We start from the raw sequence: 25,113 nt of genomic DNA, 5'->3' as shown, positions 1-25,113 counted from the left end.
ACATGCACACACTCTGCTCCACCTGTGGAGGAGAACTGATTCAGTCTGGCTCAGTACCATTGGTGAGTGGAGTACAGGAATACCTTGGCTGGTCATATAGAGCTGTATCTGGTGCCTGCTCATACACAGGACTGTGGCCAGGCATAGGGTTAAACACAAGGTGGAACACTTGCTGTCTGAAAAGTGACTGTTCATGATACATTAAATGCTTCATTGCATCTTTCCAGGTAGTTTGGAAAAGAGTTTAAAACAACAGGCAGGTTCAGCTGGGAGGTTTTCAAAACATGCAAAATAGCATCACTGACTCAACACACACTGTTACAGTCAGGGGTGCTGGCTGAATTTCTTGAAAATAAGGCTACATATTCATGTGATTTAAACCTTCATTTTTGAAAGCAATATTTCTTTCATACTATCTCTGGGTTTCAAGACCGTATATAAAATTCAATTCTTTTTCAAATAAATGCCAGAGGGAAGTGAGAACTGGTAAAAAGTTAAAATAATTTTATCAGGTGCTGTGAATACTCTGCACACCCAAAAACCAAGTCTCAAATATTTGTTCTTCACTGTAGCTCAAAGTGTGCCAATTGCTCTCCACTTCTTTGCCTAGGGAGCAGCAGAATGAGAAATTCTTCTTCATACATGTTTTTGTCTGCCCATGTAAAGTGCAGCTGATCTCCAGGCTATTTTCTTCCTTTGTTTTTCTCCTAAATCAATCTCTATCTGTTGCTCATCTTGTTGCAGCCATGAAGGCCAATGGCTGTAAAAAGGGAAGGTTTGGAGGGAGAAGACAACATTTTTCATCTGGAGAAAAAGTAAGCAAGTTGTTAGGCACTTAAATTCTTTTTCAGCTCTGAAATGTCTATTGTGTAACAGAAAATTGAATTTTCATTTCCAGTGTTATCTTTTGAAGATTTTTCTCTTGGTTGCCCTTGAGGGCTGACCTTTGTGGATCACTCGTAGAGTGGGTTTATAACAAATGAGGGCTCTGTGTGGTTGAACAGTACAATCTGTGGTTGTTTGTCTTCTCACAGGGACTTCTGCTGACCTTCAGCTTTGATAGGAGTAACAATCAACTGGTGCCTAACTGAGATCAGCATCCTCGGGTGCCTATGGCAGGGATTTTGAGTCTCTAAGAGCCTCCTCGGGGGGGGGAGCCTTCCAAATACTGTATCATTATGGCATGTGAACCATTTCTTAAACTTTTTAGCCTGGTTAATTTTTTCAGTCCACACTGTACTAACTGATTGTGATCACCTTGTTAGTACTGACAGAAGTGATTTGCCTACTGAGATTTTAGTCATGGTTTCTCCCAGCAAGGGGTGGTGCAAATGTTTAACATTACTGCTAATATTAAAAAAAAGGCCTGGGACATCACTCTTTGGTGTTTTTTTGTGGGGGGATGAGAAACATCTGTCTTGAATGTGAATGTTACAAGGAAAAAAATACCTCAGCATGCAATTTCATGTGTGAATCTGTGGTGTTCAGCAAGATGGAATGTGAACTCTTGGGGAAGATCATATCATTCTCCAAAACGAGGCAAAAAGGGAAAAATAACTGTCATAGGAGTGTAAGTCATGGCTTTCTAAAACCTAATGTATTCCATTTTTCTGTTAGGCTTTGGTTTATCTTTGCTGCTTTTTTTTTTTTTTTTTTTTTTTGGGAGGGGAAATAACTTCATGCCAGAATATGATTGAATAAAGACTGTCATTCATGTTGCAAGACGTTATGAAAATATCCTGGAGAGCCTAAAATAGACCAGAGAGAGACATAGAATAGCCATGTATATAGCTTCAAAGCTCTAGTAAAAGTCAGTGGGGTCACTTGTTTTGATTTCTCTCAGATCTACAGTGATATTAAAGCCTTGAAAATGCAGTGATAAGTGCTCAGTTAGAACTGGGTGAGCCCATACTTCTCCTGGGAATGACAGTGTTCCTACCCAGCCCTGCTGACTAAGAAGAAAATTTAAAAGCCAGGACTAAATTTACTTTTTATACTTATTTTAACTATCAGGAATTCTTCTGAAAAGACACGCCTCATCTGAGAAAACCAAGAGTTTCCAGCAGAACTGTGCAGTGTGAGATCCCTCCAGAATCCTCAGTGGAAAACAATTATCCTGGTGTTATTGGAGACATCAGCATGCCTTTTCTGCTGTGCTTGAAAAAAAAGAAGTCACCTGTACCTTTAGGCAGGAGTATCTTTCAAAAACACACCCCTCCCATCCAGCAGAACTACCAGGCTTTGCTGGAGTCGTGCTTGAAGAACAAACGCTTGTTTACAGATGACACCTTCCCTGCTCACATCAGCTCTATTGGAACAGGAGCACTGCTAAAGAAACTGCCCCGAAATTTGCAGTGGAAGAGGCCACATGTAAGTGACTTTCAGAGAGTACTGTGTGTAAGAGGATGATTACAGATGATAGCCAGCAAATAGTTTTAGTATTGAACAGACTACTCTTAGACTTTAATTTAGGTGTACTTTAATGTCGCTGGGGATTACATTTATTGCATCAGGTATCATTTTAGAAGCTGGGGTACATGGAGTCTCATAATTGCCTTTGAAGCATTTTTTGCCCAAAATCATAATCAGACTTTTTCCATTTATATCCAGTAACACTTGGAGCAGGCAGGGAGAGGAGGCGAAGGAAGCAGGGAGATTGGTTTCCTTGGAGCTCACAGCTACAGTGATCTCACTGTGATTCTGTGGTGATAGATGAGATCCTTCTCCCTAGAAGTTCTTGAACTCCCTAGAGTTCAAGATCATGACCTTTTAGAAGATTTCTGAGTTTCTAGGCAGCTCTTAGCTGTGACCCTTCTCTCCATGGGTCTCATACTGTTATGATGCTGGAGGCTGCTACTTTCCCAGACAGGGCAGGTGCCTTATCCTCTTGCTGGGCTGGTTTTTTGTTGGTTTTTTTTTTTCCCCCTTGCTTAACTGTTTGGTCTACTGTACTTGGAGTAATCTCTCCCCAGCTCTCAAGGCTGAGCTTCTATCACAGCCAGTGTCTGAGCATCAGTCTGAGTTGGTTTTAGTTTTGGGGCCTTTGTTTTCTACTTGTGCTCACATTTCCAAGGCCTTTGCTGGCATTCCAGGCTTAAACTGAACATCACAAGAGACTCCCAGGTGCAAGAGCTGGTCGCAGAGCATGTTCTCATAACAAAAGGGTAGATAACAAGTGTTGGAGGCCAGGACTAGGGCCTGGCACAGTTAGATAAGGACTGTTACTCGAAATGACAGTTCTGCTCTTACTGAGCCACTGAGCAGAGTATTGACAATCAAATCCTCCTGGAAGCAATGTACAGAATTACATGAGAATTTCAGAATTCCTTTGTCTGTAGGGAATTCTTCCAGGTAATACTAGATAGCATCTCCCAGCTAAGTTATTTTCTTGCTGTCATATTTTGTGAGATTTAAGCAATTTCCCAGAAGGATCAAGTTTCTGCAAAAAAAAATAAAAAAAGGTGAGCATGAGTCCTGGTGTCTACAAAGCCCTTCAAGTGTCTCTCCAACCTCTCAGATATTGGAATGGACTTAAAACCTCCTCTGTCTCTCAGTGGACTATTCTGCTGCTCTGCTATGATTGTTGGGGTGTCCTGTATATATCCAGGAGTTGAACTTGGTGATCCTGATGGGTCCCTTCCAGCCCAGAATATTCTGTGATTCAAAAACTGCCTTGTGGAGAAGGCTGCTGTTTGCTCTGGATGCCAAACTTTCTGAGCAAAGACTCTCTGAGAATGGATGCTGTGCATCCTTCAGTCCCTTTGCTGCAGAGGAGATGCTGAGATTCTGCCATTCAGCCTGCAGGCTTGTAGCTTGCTGCATCTATGACTGATGATCTGCAAACTGAACACCCAAACTCACCAAGGGTAGGGCTTGGTGTCTAATTACTGTGACTGCCTTCTAAGGGTTTGCTGTTTCTTTGCTACTGCCTGCAGGGGAATCCAACAGTGTGAAACTTAGCTTGAGCAATTTCTGGGTCATTCGAGTGAAATGTAATTTTGACACTTAGGTTATTAATTTAACCCCAGAGGCACTTATGACGGGAAAAAATCACCACATTATTTCTCTCTGTACAGTTATTCACAGACCTATTCTTGTCACAGCAACAGGAATTCTGTAGCAGCCATCAGTCTGTAGCTCAATTGTCAGTCAAGCTGTGGAGATGTCAGCCAGGTTGAGTGAAAGTTTGAACAGTTATGCCCTCATAACCTCTTTCGGGTGGCACTTGTGTAGAGGAGCGGGACTGGCAGGTTTGAGGGTTGTCTTCTCAACATGGTATCCATGGAAAGCCATAGTGATGCATCTGAGCACCAGTGACTTATACTGGAGACACAAATGTGTGCTCAGGATGGTGTCAAGTTAGCCAGAGCACATAACAATAGATTTATACCTGAGCCAGAACAACATCTCTGGCACAAAGGACTCTCAGTATTTTAAAAGCTTTAACCTTCAAGCGAAATCAGCTCATGTTACTGGCTTAACTCTCTCCTTTTTTTTTTCTTTTCATTTTGTGCTTCCCAGGCTTTGCACAAAAATCCCGTATTTTGTGCTGCAAACAGAAAGCAGCTTGATCTCTGCCAAGGATTGGTGGGTAAGGAAACTTCTTTGTATAAATATCTAAGTATTCTTACACAAGATAACATTTTGCATGGAAGTTTGAATGTATAAAACTTGGTATGGAAACAGAAGGTATCCATCTCCTCTCTCCACTTGGCATGTGGATGAAGCAGTCATTTACTGACATAGGCTCAGTAAATAAACTGGCAAGCTTCAAAGTGGTATTTGAGGCAAACTGAAATTACTGCTGTGTGTTGTTTCTGCCCATGGTAATAGGAAGTGATCCTGTGCTCTTACTGGTCTGTGGTGTTGCAGCTTGACAGTTGAACAGAAACCACAGGACTTTATATTTGTACCTAATGCTCAGTGTGTGTTCTCAGCCTTGCAGTTAGAAAAATAATTTTATGCTTGTGTTGCCTAAAATAAAAGACTATATTGCCATCTGAAAAACAGGTAGAGGTGGGAGTAAAGTAGTTTTTAAGTGCTTTATGTCCTTAAAACCAGAGTTTGCTAAGTACAGTCTTGCATGTGAGATCCTCTGGAAATTATTTTCTTTTCTGAAAAGCTAATGTTTTCAAAGAAAAATGGAAAAAACAATTTTAATAGTGTACCTTTAAAGAGAACAGAAAAAAACCCACACGACGTCAGTAAAACACAGAATGCTTCTATTGACAGTTATTGCTTGCTAAATTTCTTATTTAACTTAACAGTACCCAAATGAAAAGATCATGAGAGAACAATTATAAACCAATCACAGTTTGGTTAAGAACATGTCTGGATCATCTAATTTTGTGTGTATGATTTGTTATAATTGTAAAAAACATCAGCACAACAGCTCTTCTGCTGGGATCTTGGTGGTGTTGCTGAACTTGGCTGAGAGCTCTCACTTTTCAGCCAACTGCATGTGTCCGTTTGTCTTGGCACAGAGAACTGCTGGTTCCTGGCGGCCCTGGAAGCCCTGACATTCCACCAGGACATCTTGGCTGCAGTTGTACCACAAAACCAGAGCTTTGAGAGGAAATATGCGGGCATTTTCCACTTCCGGGTACAGCTGCTCCCCCAGATTGCAGGAGATCCTCAGATATCCTCTGCTATGTTTTATGTCACACCCTTAGATAATTTATACATGGTTCCCTTTGGCCAGGGGCAAGTGGCCAGAGGGTATCCCAATCTGGAGAGGAGCCCATCACCCCTCCCGCAAAGTAGTGCAGGCAGTGAATCAACTGCAAGCCACTGAGGAAACACCTCTGCTTGGCTGCTCACCCCAGCTGTGTCCTACCCACATTTTAACACAGACAAAACTCCTTTTCAAACATGGCAACAGTCAGCCGGACCTGAGCACATCAGCTCCAATCTTCTAGTCCTTTTCCCCCTCTTGGTATACCTCTGCTACCCTACAGTTAGGAATTCCTTCCCCGAAAGTCCACCTGTGGCTAATTTCCCTGCTTACTCCTTTTACACCTGGCACATGCTTTGTTTTCTCCTCTGGCCCGGTGGGGCTGAGGAGCCGGTTCTGTGGGTGAATCAGCACATCCCACTGACCCACAGCAGCTTGTTCTGTGCCCACAGCTAGGCTGTCTTGCCTTTCCTGTTGTTTCAAGGGGAGGTCCCTTCCAAGGGAAACATCAGCTCATTCCTTTCCCCTGACAGTTCTGGCACTTCGGGGAATGGATTGACGTGGTGGTTGATGATCGCCTGCCGGTGAATGAGGTGGGGGAGCTGCTCTTTGTTTCCTCGGTCTATAAGAACGTGTTTTGGGGAGCCCTTCTGGAGAAGGCATATGCTAAGTAAGTGACTCATTTCAAGTTATGCAAATAGTCTCTCTAAAATATGTTGGTTGGTGCCTACGCAATTTGTTTTTGTTTATAAATGCAAATCCTAGGCCCTGCTACATTTGGAGTGTAGTAGATGGCTCTCATCTTTCTATTATTACACATAAAAGCTGCCATTGCAGTAGCTGTTATCAAACCAGGCCCTTGAGTTTAAATCCAAGGGTTTAGGTGTGAAAACAGCTCTGTTGTGGGGGCTTGTCCTCTGAGCGTTATCATTGTTTGCAGTGTATTGGCTGAGGCTGATGCCTTCCCTGTAAATACCACAGAGGAGTGGAGCACCGTAGATAAACATTTCCAAATGTGAATGGTTTCTAAAGCCTCCTTTAATGTATTATCAGTGTGAGAAACCTCCAAGGATTTTCATTTTGGAGATCTGCTGAAGCATTGCACTTTGTTTAGGCAGATGTTTTTGCTCTCAGGTCCCCAAAGCTGAGGCATGTCATAAGTCATATGGCACGGTGAGAACAGTGGCTTCTCTCCAGTGTATTTTGTCAACAGTGGTAGAATCAGCACAAAGAAGAAAGTAGCAAGGCCTAACTGATAGAATTTGTTAATATTTGGCTGAAATAATCTTTGCAGAGCCGGGGAAAATACTCTAGTTAATGCTGAGAGAAAGATCACACAAAGGTGAGAATGTTATTTTCATTTGGTGTTAGTATTAGAATGAAAAGACTGGGCCAAATTGCACTGGAGTGATAATCAGACTGGACACTGAGCTCTCAAGACAGTATCTCTCAAGGCATTGTATCTTAGATACAGCACAGTGCCTGGTGATAAATTCAGGCAACATTCTCTAAGGCAGAGTCATCAAAGAGTCATGATGGGCATGTTCCTATTACAGTACAGTCAGGGATGACAGCGAGTGAAGAGTCCCTTTCAGACTATGGCCAATCTTGGAGGCAATTTTGTAGATTCTCGTCTTCCCAAATGCCAAAAATTCCCTTAAAATTAAACATGACTTACAGCCTTCCTTGTGCTTTTTGCACACTTTTAAAAAATGTTTTCACTGTTCCCAACCTGTCATTTGTGACTATAACCCAAAAAATATATTGGTGTCTTTTTTTGCTAGACTCTATGGCTCCTATGAAGATCTGCAGATTGGGCAAGTTTCAGAAGCCTTGGTGGATTTTACAGGAGGTGTCAATACAAGGATCAAACTTGCAGAAGCTCCTCCCTATCTGTGGGATATCCTGACAAGAGCCACCTACAGCAGATCTCTCATGGGCTGTCAGACACACTTAGGGGTGAGGCTTGCAGGGACATCAAATTACTTTATAACTAAATACCTTTCCAGACCTATTTCCCTCTGCTCAGCTGGTTATTGTGACTCAAAACGTATCAAAGCTGCCACACGTTGTTTTCCGTAGAAGTCACATACTTCATGTTAAACCTTGCTCATGGATTGATTCCCTGATGCTCTCAGCTCCCTGTTGGTTATGTTTAGGAACTGGTTTATCTATCAAAGAAAATAATCTATTAGATAGGGACCTACTGCATTTTCCTAATTTTCATTAAATAAATTTTCCATTTTTGCAGATGGTGCAGTGAGGTACAGACACACATGGAATAAAGTTATAGCTGAGGTAGAGGGGTGGGTCATTCAGAAGATGAATTAAAGTCTTGGCTTCCAGACTTTATGTTACTACCTCAGCTGTTGGGAAATTCTGCTTTTCTGAAAATCAAAACCTAACCTCCTGGACTTCCTTCAAGTGAGATTCACAATTTAGGAAGGGCCGTTAACAATAAGCCTTCCAATTCCAAGCATATTTCAAAATCTGGCCCTTAGGAGCTTCAATTTATTTATTTATTTAATTTTCAGTTCTCCATTTGCTTTAAAAGCCATTGCTTACAGGAATGCAGGTCTCTGGTGTTGCTGTATGAATAGGGCTAGAATAAAAGGTTTATTTTCCTTCTGTTTCTTTTTCTTGTATACAGACAACAAAGGTCCTGAAGAATGGGCTTGTTGCTGGCCATGCCTACACAATAACTGGTATTAGAAAGGTAAGACCAGCCCAAATGTAATGGGTCCAGGTTAATTTGGATATTAGCAGTTTTTATTGCATTCATAGGTTCAACCATTAATGAGAGCAACTAAAGTATCTCTTCCCCAATACTCTTTTCTTAGTCTAAGGCTAAAAGAAACTGTGGGCTTTAAGCTTCACATTTTAAGTGTGTCCATTTTAATTTGGAGGCCTTGATGTAAAGGACAATTGTTATGAATCAGTGTATCTCTAAGGGTGGGAATGATTCATAGGGCTCTGCTGAGACCATCACCTAGAAATGTATCTTAGCTTTAAGAATTAAAAGACTGACTTTTGGGGCTGCTGGGAGGATATGCTGAAACTTGGGGACGTGCATTTTACTTGGGGTAAAAAGGCCTTCCTCTGAAGCCAGTGGAGAGGCCATAGAGAAGTAAGGATGTAAAGGCCAAAACAGGAAAAACTGCAGATAAAATTGTGACTCAGGGGTGTGGAGTAAGGGAAAACTGAACTGTGCTTTTGTGCAGACAGTGCAGGGTTACCCCACTAATCTGCAGAAGTACTGCTTGGAGTCCCCTTAGGATATTTGTCTAGAGGTAAAGGACTTGAAATAACATGTCCCAAAGAGTAGGATCTTCTTCCTCCTGAATTGGTGGATGGCTGTCTTGTCCAGCCTCAAGAGGAGGTTGACAAGGATGGCAAAGACTGTGTGGGGCTTTGGGCATTTTGGTGAAAGCATGTTCAGTACCTGTAGCAAGAGATACTAGGAAGGGCAGAAGCGATGAGGCACATCAGTGTCCCCCATAGGAGGAGCAGGAGGAGTTTATGTGTGGAGTTTTTCTACAATGTGTCTGTCAGCCTGACTCCTCTGATGAGATGAGGAGCCAGGCAACCTTAAGAGACTGACCAAGCATGTGGAAACAGTGTGAAGTCAACTGTTCTGCTGCACACTGTCAACAAAGCCCCTAATTGGCCTGGCTCCCTCTCCTCCCACCATGGCATCCCAGTTCAGGAGGCACTAATCTGTGTGGTCACCCATGGGAGGCTGCATTGTGCTCTGCCGTTGCACTGGGGTAGGACTAGGCTTTCAAATGAGTACAAAATGAGCAGATATTGGAAAGGCAAAGGAATTTACAGTCAAGCCTTTAGATTAGGAATCTGTCATGTCTCTGGTTTCAGTTTAGAATGTAAGATGAAGCACCTTAATCTCTTTGTTGCTGACATGTTCAAAGATTTTTGTCATCGTACTTGCTGACATCTGTGAGAACAAACAAAATCATTGTTAATATCTGACATAGTACAATGATGTAAACCACCTGAGAACTGTTGAGACCTTGGTAAGCACAATGTTACTGTTTTCTGCAGGTGACCTGTCAATATGGACCAGAAAACCTAGTGAGACTGAGAAATCCATGGGGGAAAATTGAATGGAAAGGAGACTGGAGTGACAGGTGAGTTTAAAAAAGGAAAGGTGTGACACTGAGTGGAGGAAAGGGTTCTTGGAGGAAAGATGCTGCCATCTTCAGGCATGAATTAATGTTGAGGGCAGCCATAAGAGAACAGTTGCTTGCACGGATCTTCTGGTGTTAAAGCAGTGACTCTATAGATTTATATGTCTGTATATACAGACAGTGCTGCTGTAGCTGGCCTCACTTCACACATGCAGCCTCAATCAGATCAATTCTACTTTTCCTTTCACTAAATGCCAGAGAAAACATAATATGAGCATGAGATACTGACCACCTTGCTGTGATCTGGAGAACATGCAAAGGGACAGATAGCTGTGCAGAAGGCTCTAAAAAACCCCCATGTTTCAGGGCACAGTTGTTTATCACGGGAGGAGCCAGAAAAAAATCTCCCACAGGCTGCAATGTGTTGGAATTGGGTAACTAGGAAGGAGTCCTCTGTCCTGGCTGCTTGGGGAAATACTGTTGGGCATGAGATCACAGGAAGCAACTAGTGAGGAAAATGGGCTCTATATTTGCATCTACCTGATTTTTTTTTTTTTTTTCCTTCCTAATTGGGACCCATGAAAGACAGTGGTTTGCATTCTAGACCATGGGCAACTGCAAACTTGTGTCCTGTTCCTCTTTGAAGTGGAGCATGTTTCTTGTTCCAAGCTTCACTTCATTCCCTGCACAGTCTGTTTGCTGAGGCTCAGGGCATAGAAAGGAGGGAAGAGTAGAGAGGTCATTGGGAATGTGAATGGCTTTCACCTTGTCTGCAGAGCAGTAACTTCTCTGATGCGTGTCTGTCACATAATGACAACACACCAGCTGTTCTGTTGAAGAGCATAATGAGCAACATACTGCAGGCCTGCCTTAGAAACTACTCCCAGCTGCCTCTTGTGCTGTCCTAGTCATTCATTTATTATGCCAAACACTCTTCCTATTATGTCTCCTTTGACAGAAAATTAACCAACAAAGCAGGTCTAGATTTTTATATTTTAAGTACTTGGAAGCTGTGTGTTCAAGTGAAGTGATTGGCTGATGGAAAAGGAACATTTCTGGCTTCTGCTGGAGAAAACTGGAGCCATGTAGCTACATCTCATGGGACCCAGCGTGGTCGTGGAGAGTCTCGTGTGGCTGAAGGCAGAGTGGGGGATGAACATGGAGATATGCAGAAGCAGGGATTTGGCCTCTTTTTATAGAGGAAGGTTATGTCCTCTGCCTTGAATTTGTGGCCACATTTGGTTAGTCACCTCATGTTTTTCCCCTTAGCTCTTACAAGTGGGAACTGCTGAGCCCAAAGGAGAAGATTTTGCTGAGGAAAAAGAAGGAGGATGGAGAATTCTGGTAATGGCACAGTCTTGCTTCTCCCCTCTCTGCCAGTAGCCCTGGAGCTGAAGCAGCACATTGCCCCTTAGGCCAAGGCATAGGTGATGAGCTTTATAGCAGCCCGTGCTCCTCTCAGCTTGATGCTGTGAGAAGCAGTGCCTGTGCTGACACGGAATGCACTGTTCTTCAATGCAGGAGCGAGGGAGAAGCAGGACTGTGCTAGGTCTCCTGAGGCTGTTGGAGATAACGGGCAGCCTCAGGAGCTTTTGTCCTGCCTTTTCTTCTTAACATAGCTTCGGGAAGCTCTTGTGTACCTGTTTGTCTGCGGTTTCTCCACAGCTTTCGCCACGAGGTGGCAATGTTGCTGCCCCTGTAATTTCACTGCACTCCCTTTGCTGGCAAGATTATTTTATTCGCTTTTCTGCTGTCCTTTGCTGAAGTTTTAGTCGTGCGTTAGCTACTCCTAGATGCTGATGTGGAAGCAGACGCTCTCTTCTTTACTGCCTAATAAAATATGAGCATTACCATATGTAACACAGAATGGTGCGACTTCGAAGTTCCCTGCTCCCTTTTCTTTTTGTTTTATGAGCCATATGGACTAAACTAAACTGCTGATGAGATGTCTCTTGGCACTCTTTTTTCCAGGATGTCTCTGCGAGATTTTAAGATTCATTTTGTAGATCTGGTGATCTGTAAATTAACTCCAGACCTGATGAGCCAGGAAGATGGGAGAAAGTGGATGTACTCCTGGAAGAGTGGGAGATGGGTTAAAGGAAGTACAGCAGGAGGAAGTCTGGGATTCTGTAATGGTGAGGGGTGCTCTTTTGGATAACTCTGACTTTTGGATGCTCTGCTGACTAAGTGACCAGCTCTTTATAACCACTTAACATAAAATGGGTAACAGAAACATGTGCTCCCTGTTTAAGCCTCCACACATACATCAGAAATAAGCAGCTGAAGGACTTTGACTGGCTTCTGCTATCACAGAAGATGCACTTCTTGCAATCATAGGGCAGTGGGCTGATTATAGCATGAAATAAGCTTTAGGAGCCCAGGATCAATTGCCAGTACTGATCTGCTCTACAGCATTAAACCTGTCTGTTAAAATTTGCATCCTCAGCACCTCCAGGGAGTGTGTTTTAGGTAAAGTGAATAAAATAGTCAGAGGCTCAGCTCTTCTGGAAGCAGAGCAGGTGGAGACTAAAGTCAGCTAGCCCATACACCAGGGGTTAGAGAGGAAGAGTGATACATTTATAAACAAAATGAGCTCTTAAACAGAAGTAACAAGTTCCTTGTTCCTAGGTCTTTCTCCTGTCTTAGCAGTTTAGCAGCAGTTGCACTGCTGAACTAGTACACTGCACCTTAAAATCAAATTCCTGTGGGGTCTGGAGATCCAGACAGCCTGTAACCTATTCCGTCCAATGCCAGATATCGTGTGGGAAGCTGGAAATCAATTTTGTGATGGAAAATGACATCAAAATGTTTTTCTTGTTTTACTTAGGCAACTTTTGGATGAACCCTCAATACTGGCTGAAAGTGTTGCCAGTTGAAGACAGTAAGAAAAGCCCAAGTGTGTGCAATGTGGTTATATCCCTCATGCAGAAACACAGCACCAAGCACCGGAACGGAGCTCCTCATCTTTTCATTGGATTTTTACTCTATAAGGTGCAAAGAATCGCTTTGCTTTTCTTCCTCTCACCAAACAGGAGACCTTCCAGCCCCTGTAGATTGTAGTGCTCTGCAGGCCAAGAGTTTTTGTTGTGTGCAGGGTGATCTCTGCTCTTTCCTCCTGCCTGTGCCCAGTCTCCTCACATATCAGGGCTAGGCTCCCTCAGGCTCTGTGTCCTCCTTGCTGCCTCTCTAGCATGCTGTGTGTCAGCCTGCAGAGCAGCCAGAAGTGCCTTTTTCTCCAAAGCACATTGGGATTTATTTTGCTGCCTCTGAGGGTATATGCAATAGTTGGAAGAGGGTGCCAGTAGTCCCCTTAACTTGGGGCAGGAAGAGTTCTGCCCTCAGGTTATTTCCAACCATAGTAAAATGGTGCTTAAAATGTGTTCCTAGTATATGGCAGCTGCTTATGTGTGCATACTGCTAGCTCTCTGTGTATCCAGAGGTAAATGGATATCACTAGGAGTTGAGAGTTTCCTACCTTCAATTCTCTAATTACCTGAGTACCTTGAGAGCCACTCTTCTCCCTTGCACAGAGCCACAGGTCTTGTTGCTGCTGTGAGCTTGCACAGTTATGGAGAGGTGACTGTGGGGAAGGGTTTTTCTGTGAAGGGACTGAGGTTTCTGAAGGCAAAGACCCCATCTAGATGTAGGTAGCTGCTCTGCTTCTCAGGAATGACTTGACTGTGTTTTGTGAGACACAGAGGCTCTGACTGACAGATGTTCTGTTTCTTTTCTTCCTGCAGGTGGGCGTACAGGTGAGTCCCTTGGCACTACTGCTGGCTGTTCTCTGGGGGACCTGGGCTGGTGCAGCTGTTAAGACAACACTGCATGTGGTGTGTTTGCCTTTTTTCCTTGGCTGACAGCAAGTGACAGTATTTCAATTCAGTAAGGCACTACTAATATAGAGCCATCCTCTGACTCTACTGAAAAGCAGCCATACCAGGAGAGCTCATTGGCTTTGAGAGGAGGTGTTAGTTGTTCAGCTTCTGTTCTGGGTTTTCAAAGGTATTAGAAGTAGCATCAACCTTTACCTGATGAGCACTTCATCCCTGCTGCAGTTGTGGGATGGTGCCCCAGTCCTTGGCTGTGTTGTGGGAGTCAGAGATGCTTTTCTGCTGCCTTCCAGGCTTGGCATGATGTGGGAAAAGAGCCTGTGCCCCATGCGAGTCAAAGATCTCCTGGGGAGCTCAGGTTCCTGGCCGTTTGATGGTACACGTGCTTTCAGCTTCTTCATACAGCTGTATTTCTAGCATTTTCTTTATCCAAGAGCCTTTGGGACCTGAGAAAGGGCTCTGGAACTTAAATCCTGATTAAGTCTCAATTTTGGCCCTGACCTCAGGGGGCTATTTAAAACAGGAAAAGAGTGAGCTCATTTTGTCTTAAAAGGGCTTATCTTCATATCTTCCACTCTGTAACTACTCAAATGGGAGTATACCTCTTAAATGAGGACTTGGGCTGGCAAAGAACTAGTTTGGGTATATGGTATGGGCAGCACAATTGTGTTCCTGGTTACTGTAGACCCAGCATGGGAACCATAAGGTAAGATGGCACCCTTTCCTGGCTTAAATATCTTGGGCACTATCAGGGGTTAGCTTCAAGGTAAAACTTCCTGGCAGAGGGGATCTGAGTGTGACCCTAGCACAGTGCTCTGCTACACCTGAGTGGGGATGGTGACAGCCAGGACTTCAATTTCAGGTTTGTAGTGGTTGCCAAGATCAATATGGAGAGATGGCAAGCTGAGAGCATCTAAGGTATTGGAACTGCTGTCAACAGAGTATTGACTGGAATATAAAAACTTTGAATTTAACATAAGGGGCATGAGGAGGAGTAACCCTGAACCCTTTATAAGAAAGATTGCTCTATTAGTAAGAAAAATACTGGCAAAGGAAGAGGAATAGCACTTCCCCATGTGGCTGCAGAGTAAAATGGCTAAATGTTTTGAGGAACAGCCAAGATCAGAAGGTGACAGTAGTTTTAGCTAGCAGGATTATTTATTGGACTTGTGTACTGGGCACTCAGTGGCATTAAAATTAGTTCCATGTTGCCTAGATCAACACTTTATCCATCATCCTGTGGCAGAAAAGGGCCTGCAGAGCAAAGAGTACCAGACAGATCAAGGACTCTTGGAGGAAGTTGGGATGAGGGCTTAGGTTGCTTGTGCAGTATGCTCAGATCACAGGTGTTCTGAAAAATCCTTTGCTACCTGATCCTTATTGCAAAGGACAAGCTGGGGACAAAGTATGTGGTCCCTGTGGAATAGAAGGTCTTCTGGCTAGTGAAGGGCAGTCTCTAGAGCAGTTCCTGCCTGCAGTCATTTTGACCCATATGGCAAAGACTTTTACAGAAGCCACTTTGACAGGAATTCTTCCCAGATCTTGCTGCTGTTCCTTACAAGTAGTTTCATCTTTTTAGTAAGTTGCAGGAAGCCCAGTCCTTTGTCATATCAGTACCGGGCAAGGTGCTGTGTAGTGAGAACCGTCATGTCCTGGGAGGAGACTGAGTCCTTTGGGCTCTGTTACTTGCTTGTGCTGTAACACTGGGGCTGAGATTGAAGGCAGGCCGGCTGTGCCCTGCCCGTGAATCCTCCACATGCCTTTTGTCCGTGTGTTCAGCTGGGCCAGAACACAATTCTCTTACCTTTCTTCCCTGAGCAGTACCAGGAGAGCAACAGAAAGCTTCCCCCAGGTTTCTTCACCCGACATCAGCCTGTGAACAAGCATCAGGTTTTCCTTGATGAGCGGGAAGTGACTTATGACTTCCATCTGGAGCCTTGTGTCTATGTGATTGTCCCGTGCACTCTGGAGCCTCAGCAAGAGTCTGAGTTCATCCTGCGGGTCTTCTCCAGGAAGCACATTCTTCGGTGAGATGCTGCTGCCCCTCTGCCAGCACCTAATTTCCTGGGAAAGTCTGGTCTTTCTAGTCTAATGGGGCAGCATAAAGACTTAACACTGCAAAAAGTAGCACAATCTCTTTTAGAGAAGCTGGCTCTGAATTTCTCCTGCCATAGGATTCTCAGTGGTTGGAGCACTGTTTTTGGCCTTATCCTTTCAAGAAAGGCTGAGATAGGCCCACACAATCCTTGCAGCATGCTCATGTTTGAGACTGTGATGAGGCTAAGAGCTCTTTAACTTTTTAGCTCCATTAGTTTGCCAGGAACTCCCTGCTGGCCATGCTAGGATGGTTGCTTGTACAGAAATGGTGCTTTGGATACTTCAAATGCCAGCAACTTTTGGGGTCCTGTATGGATATGAGGCCTTGCCTTACTGCAGCTGTAACACCAGAGAATAAAACACACAGCAAAAGTAGGCTGGAGCCCCATACAGGGAAGGGGAAGGACACCTGTGGTGAGACAAACACAACTCTGAGATCTGTCCTTAATGTGTCTGCTTTTTTGCACCTCCAGGGAAATGGGCGGGAACACCAGCTTCACCCTCTCTAAGGTGAGTGGGTGTGAGGGCAGTGGGGTGTCTGTGGTTCAGTCTACAGCTCTGAATGTTGGGTTTTTACTGTTGCTCTGCCCTAGAGGAGAGGCCAAGTGAAAATGTAAATGTTTGTGTTGCAGCACTTGAAAGCACAGCTTGGGTTTACAGACAGGATCCTTTGGACCAAGGGGACAGATGTAATCAAATGTGGGGGACAGGCAAAACTTTAGACAGTTTAGTTGCCCTTTTTGCAAACATCTTCTAATGGCACCGTCTTACTTGCTCTGCAGTCTTTCCTGTTCATGACTTTTTGGATACTGATGGTCCATTCTTGCATTTCTCCCTGTCCCTTTCACGCCTTTAACATTTAGAAGGCGTTATGGGATTGTAGTAGTGCTATTCCCATGCAATGGCCTAAAGGTTATTTTCAAAAGATCTGGTCTCAGTGCCAGTGCATGCACATCTGCAGCTTGTGCTAGGGAATTTATAGCATAGTCCGTTCCCCTGGCATAAACAGAGCCTTTACTGCTTTCATCTCCTCTGTTGGGCTGTATAAAGGAGAACTGAGATCCTTCTCTCTTCTTGGCACAGAGTGAGCCCTGTGCTTTGCACAGCTTGGGGTGGGGTGAGAGGAATGTTTCTCCCCACTACATGCTATCTGAGTATTTCTCTCCAAGAAATAGCAGTTCTGTGATGTAGGGCGGAATCTTAGCAGTGGGCCGTGTTAGTGATTTAACACTGATTGCAGTGGTGGGCAGAGGGTGGAAAGGGCAGGGAATGGAATGCCATTCTGGGAAACTTGGTTGACAATATTTTTCTTCTGCAAGTTAATGATTTTTTTTAATATACCTTAAAGGAAATTGTTGATAGGTATGAAGGCAAGATTTGGGAGGATTTCTTCACAAAGCATTTTGAACAGGTAAGTGCTTGCATCAGTAAACTCCTCCAGAGCTATTATGTAGCTCTGTGAAGGTAAAAGCATGTGGATGTTCAAGGGAGGTCTGTGGATGTGCAGGGAGCAGAGAAGGGCTATGGAGAGGAGGTTGGGCTCTGTGTACAGTGATGACTCCACGCAGCAAATTTGCCTGTGAAGCTTAGCAATGTGATAGCATTGAGACAGGCACTTCTCTGCACAACAGGGTGTCAATGCCGGGAACTTAATGTGGATGTGACAGTATCAAGAGGCTCACAAGATATTAGGAGACTGATGGGCAGAAAGCTTATAAACAAAGGCTAAAGGACTGAGCAGGGACGTACCCTCTAAGATCACTTTTCCAACAGAGTCACAGCAGAATGGACTACGGAAGCTGACCAGGCTCACATGCTCTCCCTAAACATTAATTCTTGTTGCCTGTATTGAGGACAAAGTGATGGGCTGTGTGGATCCATCCTACCCTTTGGGGCATTCTTACATTCATTGGGAAAAGTCACGTATTAGAGAACAGCCCTGAAACATTGAACCGTGTCTCATACATACTTCATCACAGATGGATGGTGACTAACCTGCTTTGAGAGGTGAAATAGATATTGGGTGTCCTGTCATTTTTTCCCTGTAATTTTCCTAGTGAAATATGGTCCTTACTGTGAAATAATCTTTTTAGTGATCTCTCTGCCCTGATTTGGGATGGAGCTGACCATCAGGGATCCCACTGACAGTGGTGAGGGATTTCAGGAAAGGTCGCTGTGTTTATTTAGTATCATACCCTGTACTTGGCACACACAATTTCACAAAAACAAATTTGCACTTTTAATAGGAATATTTTGAAGGAAGCTATTACTAAAAACAAGGAATGCTTTCACTTTTTGCCCCTTGTTTAAGATTTTGAGAATGGTGTGGCTTTGATGTGCTTGAAATTGCCTCATATTGTGAGGTTGTGGTCCTTTGCTGTCTGGATGTCCAAGTACACACAGGGGCAGAAGCAGTACTGCCATTTCTGAAGGCTTTACCCTGCCATGTCTCAGTGATCTGAAAGCAGGCTTTTATTTTTGAAGAGTGACATTTTAAAAAATCCTCCAAACAAATGATTGTCACAGCTTCTAAAAGATCTGTAAACTTTAGAATGACAAGGGGGACTGGGAGTCTCTGCTTTGAAAAGTTTGGGGAGAAGTATTCCAAAGTTTCCTTTTTTGTTGTTTTCTTTCGTTTATTTTTGGTTTTGTGTTTGTTTGTTTGCTTGTAAATGATAAAAGGGGAATGTTTGGAGTGAGTCTCTTGACCGTGTGCTTGATGGGACGGATGGCACTAGGGCTGAAAGGTCTGCATCCTCACTCAGTCGAAAACCTGCAGTACTGCATTGATCTGTGTGGAGCCCTGAGAACTTAGCTCAGAGCACACTGCAGCTCCTGCAGTCTCAGAATCTTGTCATATTCAAAGGGAATCTTTTATATCGATTTTCACAGTGGCTGGAGTGGGGCCAGAAAAGCAGAGAATGAAGATGGGGCATGCTGGGAAAACAAAAGAGGGAGAAAAGTGATTTAATACTTAGAAAAAATACTAAAACTCTCTTCTTTATCACAGAATCCTGAAATAAATGCTGTTCAGCTCCAGAGGATCTTGAATAATATATCTTGGAGAAGTAAGTGTTGAGAAATAATATTTCTGTAAAATAAGCCCTCTCAGAGAAAAGCCTCAGCTCCTGTATCTATTTCTTGAATTCTGGGAAGAGAAACTGGCTTCAATCTGACTGAACTGACTCTTCTGATGCCATGTTAGATTTCCAGAGCAAAACGATTTGCTGGGGTGTGAATCAACATGGCAGAAATATTATAAGCAGAGCTAATCTAGTTTGAATTTCAACAACTGAAAGAATGAGGGGAGAGAACAAGCATGGGTGCAGATTCTTAATTTGGCCTCCAAACCCAGCTTGACCTCAGCTTTGATTCTGAAACTGTATCTCATTTCACCCTGTGCCACTGCCAGAGTCTCAGCAGTACCAAATTAGAAGATGTGGAATGCCTGGTCCATAGGAATTTAAGTGGTGAAGGAGGGTCTTGTCTTTACTTTCCTGTGTCATGTCCATGCTGCTGTTTCTATTTACTCTTCCCTGCTGTGCATGCATTGGGCTCCTCCTTGCTCTGTGTTTGGGGGACAGGATGAGGTGCAGGTGGCCTCTGTAACCCATGCTTGTGAGAGCCAGGTGAGCCCTGAGCTTGTCTCTCATGTGACATCCAGTCTGCTGGGGGCAGCCCAAAGCACTCCACAAGCTTATAATTTGGACCTTGGTAACAAATAACACTACCTGGACAGCAGTGAGGCATTTCAGTGGCTGTTCTCTCTGAACAGTGGCAATGAAATTACAGATATAATGATGAATCCAGATTTTCTTCCTGGTCTCTTTGCTGGTAACAATCAATATGTAACATAGAAAATACTCCATCCAGCCATTATTACAGGCAACAAAGAAGATGATTAAAAGAGTGATGTGATGCCTTTTTCACTTAAACTGAATTTGATATTACTCTCTTTTCTACAAAAGTGGACAAGGATAGTTCTTCTTTGTAAATTGACCCACCAGGTGCTGTCTTATCTGTGAGAAAACTATATTGAACTAGGAATCTTTACTTTTCATAAATTATTAATTTTAAGAATAGTTTAAAAATCTTTGCAGTACTTGGTTCGTATTTACTAAACAGGGCTATTACAATATTAAAATATTAAGGCATCTTGACTTTCTGCAGGGAAGGGATTGGTGAGTTATGATTCTGTCCCTCACTCAGTAGAAGGCACAGACCAACTGTAATCATGATTTGCAGTGTGATTAGAGCCTCTTTCTGTTACTCTTCATGTAACTTATATATGAACCAGGAATGCTAAGCTTTGAGGCAGTGTAATGTTTTCATCAGTGCCTGTACTTTTAATTATGTTAACAGAGCTTGCAGTGTGTCTGTGAAAGAGAGGGACAGAGAGATGCTTAGTACAAGGGTTTCAATTAATCTGCAGTGCTGTTCCCCAAAGCTCTTCAGGTCAAGTGACTTTGCTCAAGGTCACGCAGTAAATTCTGTTTGGGATTAGAGCTTTGGATGTCCTTTTCCTTCCATTTTCTCTAATAGCTGAAGATAGTGTACCATATTTCATTCTATATTACATGCCTGCAGGGAGCTCATATTGGATTTTCTGAGACTAGTAGAATCCATCCTGTTGCCTCATATTTTTATCATCATAAATGATATATCTTCTCAAGTGGGTGTAAAGTTTCACACAGGCTTTGGGGCCTGAGCCCCCTCGAGTAAAGGGGGAATTTTGTGAGTCCATTTTTCTGAGAGATGTCCAAAACTCCCCAAACAATTTTTTTCTCTCTCCAGATTTCCAGAGTTTTCGCCTGAATTTCAGTCTGGATTCCTGCCAGGGTATCTTGGCACTCCTGGATGTATCCTTGTCATGAGTGATATTTCTGACTCATATAATAGTTTATCAGAGCATTATTTCTTAGGCCAGACTGGATGTTATTGTGATTTCTTTACCACCAGGACATGGCCCTGCTTTTTGAACTTCTCACCCTCCATAATAACAGTTTAGCTGAGACAGAATGGAGCTGGTTTGGGAAAGGGTTGATTCCTGCTACTTCTGAAATTAGAAGCCAGGTTTCCATTGACTTTAGTGGGAGGAGGATCAAGTCTATAAACAGGAATGTGGGCTAAGAAATCATTATCTTCATATTATAATTGCATGGATGTTAGAGTGGCTGTAAGTTTTTGGGTTGTTTGGGGTTTTGATTTGTTTTTTCTTTTTTCATTTTTTTAATATATGTAATGGGTGCTTTCTAATGTTTAATTGAGATGTTTTGACCTTAATTCTCCTACTAAGCTGAATGCCACAGGCACACTGAGTATCCAGGAATTCAGAGTCCTGTGGAAAAGACTGCTTTTCTATTTGGTATGACAGTAATTTCTATGCTGCCTTTCAATATCTCCCTGCTCACAATCCCTTTGATGTCACCTGTTGGGTTTTGGGTGGTTTGGTTTGTTTAAAAGTACTCCCTCACCCCACAGGAAGTTTTCCAGAAGAGAGATACCAACAGATCAGGAAAGCTTGACCTTGTGGAACTGCATGCAGCTGTACAGGAGACAGGTGAGCCCACAGCATATTTTGGAAAATCTCATCTTCTTGCTCATGAAAGCTGAAAAAAAGCTCAGGGCTGGGAAACATCTTGATAATGGCATGTAGAGCCCAGGAGAAGTGGAAAACATTATAGTTTGCATGGCCCTGGCTATCTCTTCTTTCTTTATCTGGGTCAACACATCTGAAAATTATTTTGCCATGGGATGGGCTGCCCACTCTTTTCTCAGTGTGGTCTCATGCTGAAAGTTGCCGAAACAGAAGTGTCTGCTTATTTCAGACCCATTTTTTAAAATCCCTTCCTGTGTGTTGCTAATTGAATTTTAAAAGATTCTGTGGGGTTGTGGGGATGCAGGCCAGATCTAGCTCCTATTAAATTGCTGCCTCTGCTGAAAACGACAGCTCAGGGACCAAACCTGGAAGTGTGGGAATTGCACGGAGGCTATAGTGGTGCCAGACATCACTAATGCAGTGTCTGAAGCTTGATCTAGAAATGGAAGATGATAAATATAGGTCCAAATACCAAGCTCTGTTGCTGGGTGTTGTGTGGGGGCAGGTGCTCAGTCTTGTAGCTTCTTTTGCATATTTACACCTTAAATATCATTCCTCTTTTTGGTGTATGTTCACCCAGTTCATCTGAGTCAGTGAAAGCACAGTGAGAAACCCAGGCAGACCTCTGCTAAAGCAAACTAAAATCCCAGGCCATGAATAGAGAATGCTTTTGTTCCTTGCAAATGCTGCTACTGCATGACATTGGGACTGATGCTTTCAGTATGAGCTTCCTCTGGATTTTCTTTTTCATCTCCTTTCCTATCCTCTTGGGAATATTGCTCTTAAACCCAGCTGCTGCTACTACCCTCATATCCTATGAACAAAAGAGGTCTATTTGTATGTTGTTCCAACTCTGGAAGGAGTGTAAGTATAGGGGAGCAGACCTGAACTCTTTTAAGTTTGGAGAAGATGTCTTCATGTAGAGATCTCATTTGGGCTGGCTAATATTTGATTATCTTAGACCAAGTGTGAAAAACAAAGCTGTTGGAGAAGGAATGAAGACCACTCAGTTGTGCCATGTCATTCTGTTTTCCCTTTCCCCCTCCCCTATTTTATGTAGGCATTTCACTCAGCAACGAAGTCTGTAATTTGATGGCAATCAGATATGGTGACCCTGGCTTACAGATCAGTTTTGAGAGCTTTGTTTGCTTCATGCTTCGAGTGGAGATCATGGGAGGTAAGGCTGGTGCTCTGTGTCTGGCCAGGCAAGCTAGGCTGCCAGCTGAGCCATGGCCCCTCTGATGCTGTTCCCACTGGCAGTGGCAAGGTCAAAATTGCAGGACTGGATTTCTGAATAAAGCAAGAGTAATCAGTTTTAAGCAAGGGACAGATACAGAGGAAGCCAAGCTCTCTCTCTACATCCCCACCAATCCCTTCCTACAGACATCCAAGCTGTACATATCAGAGTGATTAAGCTCTCTGCATATTTGCACCGGCCTTCTGTAGGAAGAGGTAGGCAATATACGGATGAAAATTACTCGTGTTCCATGAAGAAGACAGCCTTGAAATACACCTTTTCCATGAAGAAGAAAATTTTGAAATATGTCTTTGGTGAACTGCAGCTTGATGATGAGACAGGTGATACTCAGATCATGCTGTAGACCCTCAGCACATGTCTCATAATTGTGGTGGGTAAGGTTGGAACCACCAGCATTTTGAGGTTTTTCAGATGGATGGGCAGACAGTAACATGCCTGACATTATTCAGCTGCTCCTGATGTTCCAGCCTTCAGGGATCTCCCAGGGACAGACCAGAGAAGCTCACATGCACTTGAGAAGAGTCTACAAACTCTGCCTTTGGGGTATTTCCCAAGAGAGTGCCTTGGCTGTGGTGATCTCCTGGCTATCAAGTTAACGCTCCTCATTTTGCACTTCTTTTGCAGAGGCCTTTCGTAACTTAACACAAGATGGCAGAGGGATATATCTCCGGGAATCTGAGGTAAAGCCCATTCCCTGACTGGCAGATGCAGACCCCTTTGTTGCATGTGGCACTGCATGTTTTATTCTGTAGCCTTAAAAAAGGTATCTTTAACTGACCACTTACAGGGCAGGTTACAAAATAACAAGGAGGTTCAGGCTTCCAAGTCTCCTTTATTACGGCTTCTATTTCTTCTGGAGGCAGAATGTCTCCAATGCCCCATAGTCCAGTCCAGGTGAGAATATGGCAGTGCTCTCACAGGGATTGATTATTTCAACCCCCTTTCCATATTATTTTACAGTGGATGATGATGACACTTTATTCATGAAGTAATGCTGTAGAGGAGGAGACAACCAGACCTGTACCAGGAGGAGGAAGGCTGCCTTGTTTTGACTTTTTACTTCATATGAAAAGTCTTTTCCTCAAGCAGACTTAACGTGATAACCACAGACTTGGTGAAGTTTTGCTAATTAACATATTTGAGTCCTATTTCACTTCAGACAACCCTACTGAAGAGAGACCATTGGATGCCAACTACCACGAGTGCAAAGTGTGACACCCTGGAGGAGGGTGACTGAGTTGTTGGGGTCACCTATGTCATGCTGATTTAATGCTGCTGTTATAGGCACACATTGTGGCAGTGCCCAGAGGCTGTGTTTGATGAGAAGGGGCTCTTGAGTCCAGGAGGGAAAAGTCCCCTGGCCTGAGTGGCATGTCAACTGATAGAGGGATCCCAATTCTGTAGCTGCTAGGCCCATGGTAGAGAACTGGAATCTGTGTGCTTCTGGGAAAGAAGGGGTGGAGACTCACAGAATGAATGAATGAATGAACACTCTTCCCTAGCCCTGACTTGGAAAGGTGAATTGCAAGCACTCAAACCATCTCTTTTGCTTTTATAGTTAACATAGGCCTATTGAAGTGGCCCTAATTTGATTTGACCAAGTGATGAGCTGAGCCTCCAGCTGTTTGTTTTATGATGATTGTGTATTTATTTCAGAAAGGCAGTGGGTTTTCTCTGCAGATTGAAAAGTACAGTACAGTGAAAAGTAAACTGATCCCATATTGTTTTTAAGTCACCAGAGACTGGCAAGGAATGAATGTTCTCAGTAGGGTGATACAGGAGCTGTCTGATAAAACATTTGGATATTTATTTTATATGGGGTGAGAGAGAGAGTGTGTGTGTACTTCCAAAGGAGGCAGGTAAATGTAGGTTGTAGCTAATTCAATAGTACAATCCAGGTGTGGGGCTGTGAACAGCATTAGAGAACATGGTAGAAGTGGGACTATTCATGTCAAAATCCATGAGAGAGTTACTTGATGCATCTATCTGTAGGCTCCTTTTGCACTTTCTTACAATTCATTTATTTTGGGCTGGAAATTTCCACACTAAGTGCCTGTTACAGGTTGCTGCTTTGATTTTTTCTTTTTTTTTTTTTTTTTTTTTTTTTGCATTCCTGCAGACAGCTCAATTGAGGCTCTTTTACAGTGCACAGCCTAGTCTGAGTCTGGATGCTAAATGAAACAGAGCTCCAATGGGAATGAACATATAATGAAATACCATACTCTAATACCTTTGTAGGAACGAGTTCTATTAAGCTTGCATAGGTAGCCTTCCCTCTGGCTTTTTGTGACTTTTTAGGTGCTTAATCTCCTAAATATTTTTTCAGAGTGCATGAGAAATTCAGGAGTGAGGTGGACTGTGGGTAGGAAAGTAAACATGGGCATGACTGAGCTCAGGGATGTGCTTACCACTGCACTGAGGCCTGAGCAATAGCATAAGCATATTTATAGAGGAACTCCTTTGCATAGAAGTGTTCCCAGTCAGGAGGCACTAAACAGTAAAAACAACAG

At 43.4% G+C, this 25,113-nt stretch overlaps 1 protein-coding gene across 1 annotated transcript; it reads left to right on the top strand.

Moving 5' to 3' along the window:
- Window positions 1-2,139: 2,139 nt before the first annotated feature.
- Window positions 2,140-24,643, top strand: LOC106853880 (calpain-14). Its single transcript, XM_088161083.1, has 20 exons — window positions 2,140-2,370; window positions 4,522-4,591; window positions 5,484-5,602; window positions 6,208-6,344; window positions 7,459-7,633; window positions 8,325-8,390; window positions 9,734-9,819; window positions 11,089-11,163; window positions 11,791-11,954; window positions 12,647-12,810; window positions 15,471-15,676; window positions 16,220-16,256; window positions 17,095-17,157; window positions 18,757-18,814; window positions 20,541-20,605; window positions 21,043-21,111; window positions 21,228-21,306; window positions 22,406-22,522; window positions 23,228-23,283; window positions 23,564-24,643. Exons 1-20 carry the CDS (start codon window positions 2,140-2,142, stop codon window positions 23,588-23,590), a joined length of 2,064 nt encoding a protein of 687 aa, XP_088017209.1. The 3' UTR covers window positions 23,591-24,643.
- The last annotated feature ends 470 nt before the right edge of the window (window positions 24,644-25,113 follow it).

The sequence above is a fragment of the Sturnus vulgaris genome, chromosome 3 (genome assembly GCF_052056855.1).
Source record: "Sturnus vulgaris isolate bStuVul1 chromosome 3, bStuVul1.hap1, whole genome shotgun sequence".
NCBI classification, from domain to species: domain Eukaryota; kingdom Metazoa; phylum Chordata; class Aves; order Passeriformes; family Sturnidae; genus Sturnus; species Sturnus vulgaris.
The sequence above is the reverse complement of the archived record's forward strand: the minus strand, read 5'-3'. Positions and strand labels throughout refer to the sequence as shown.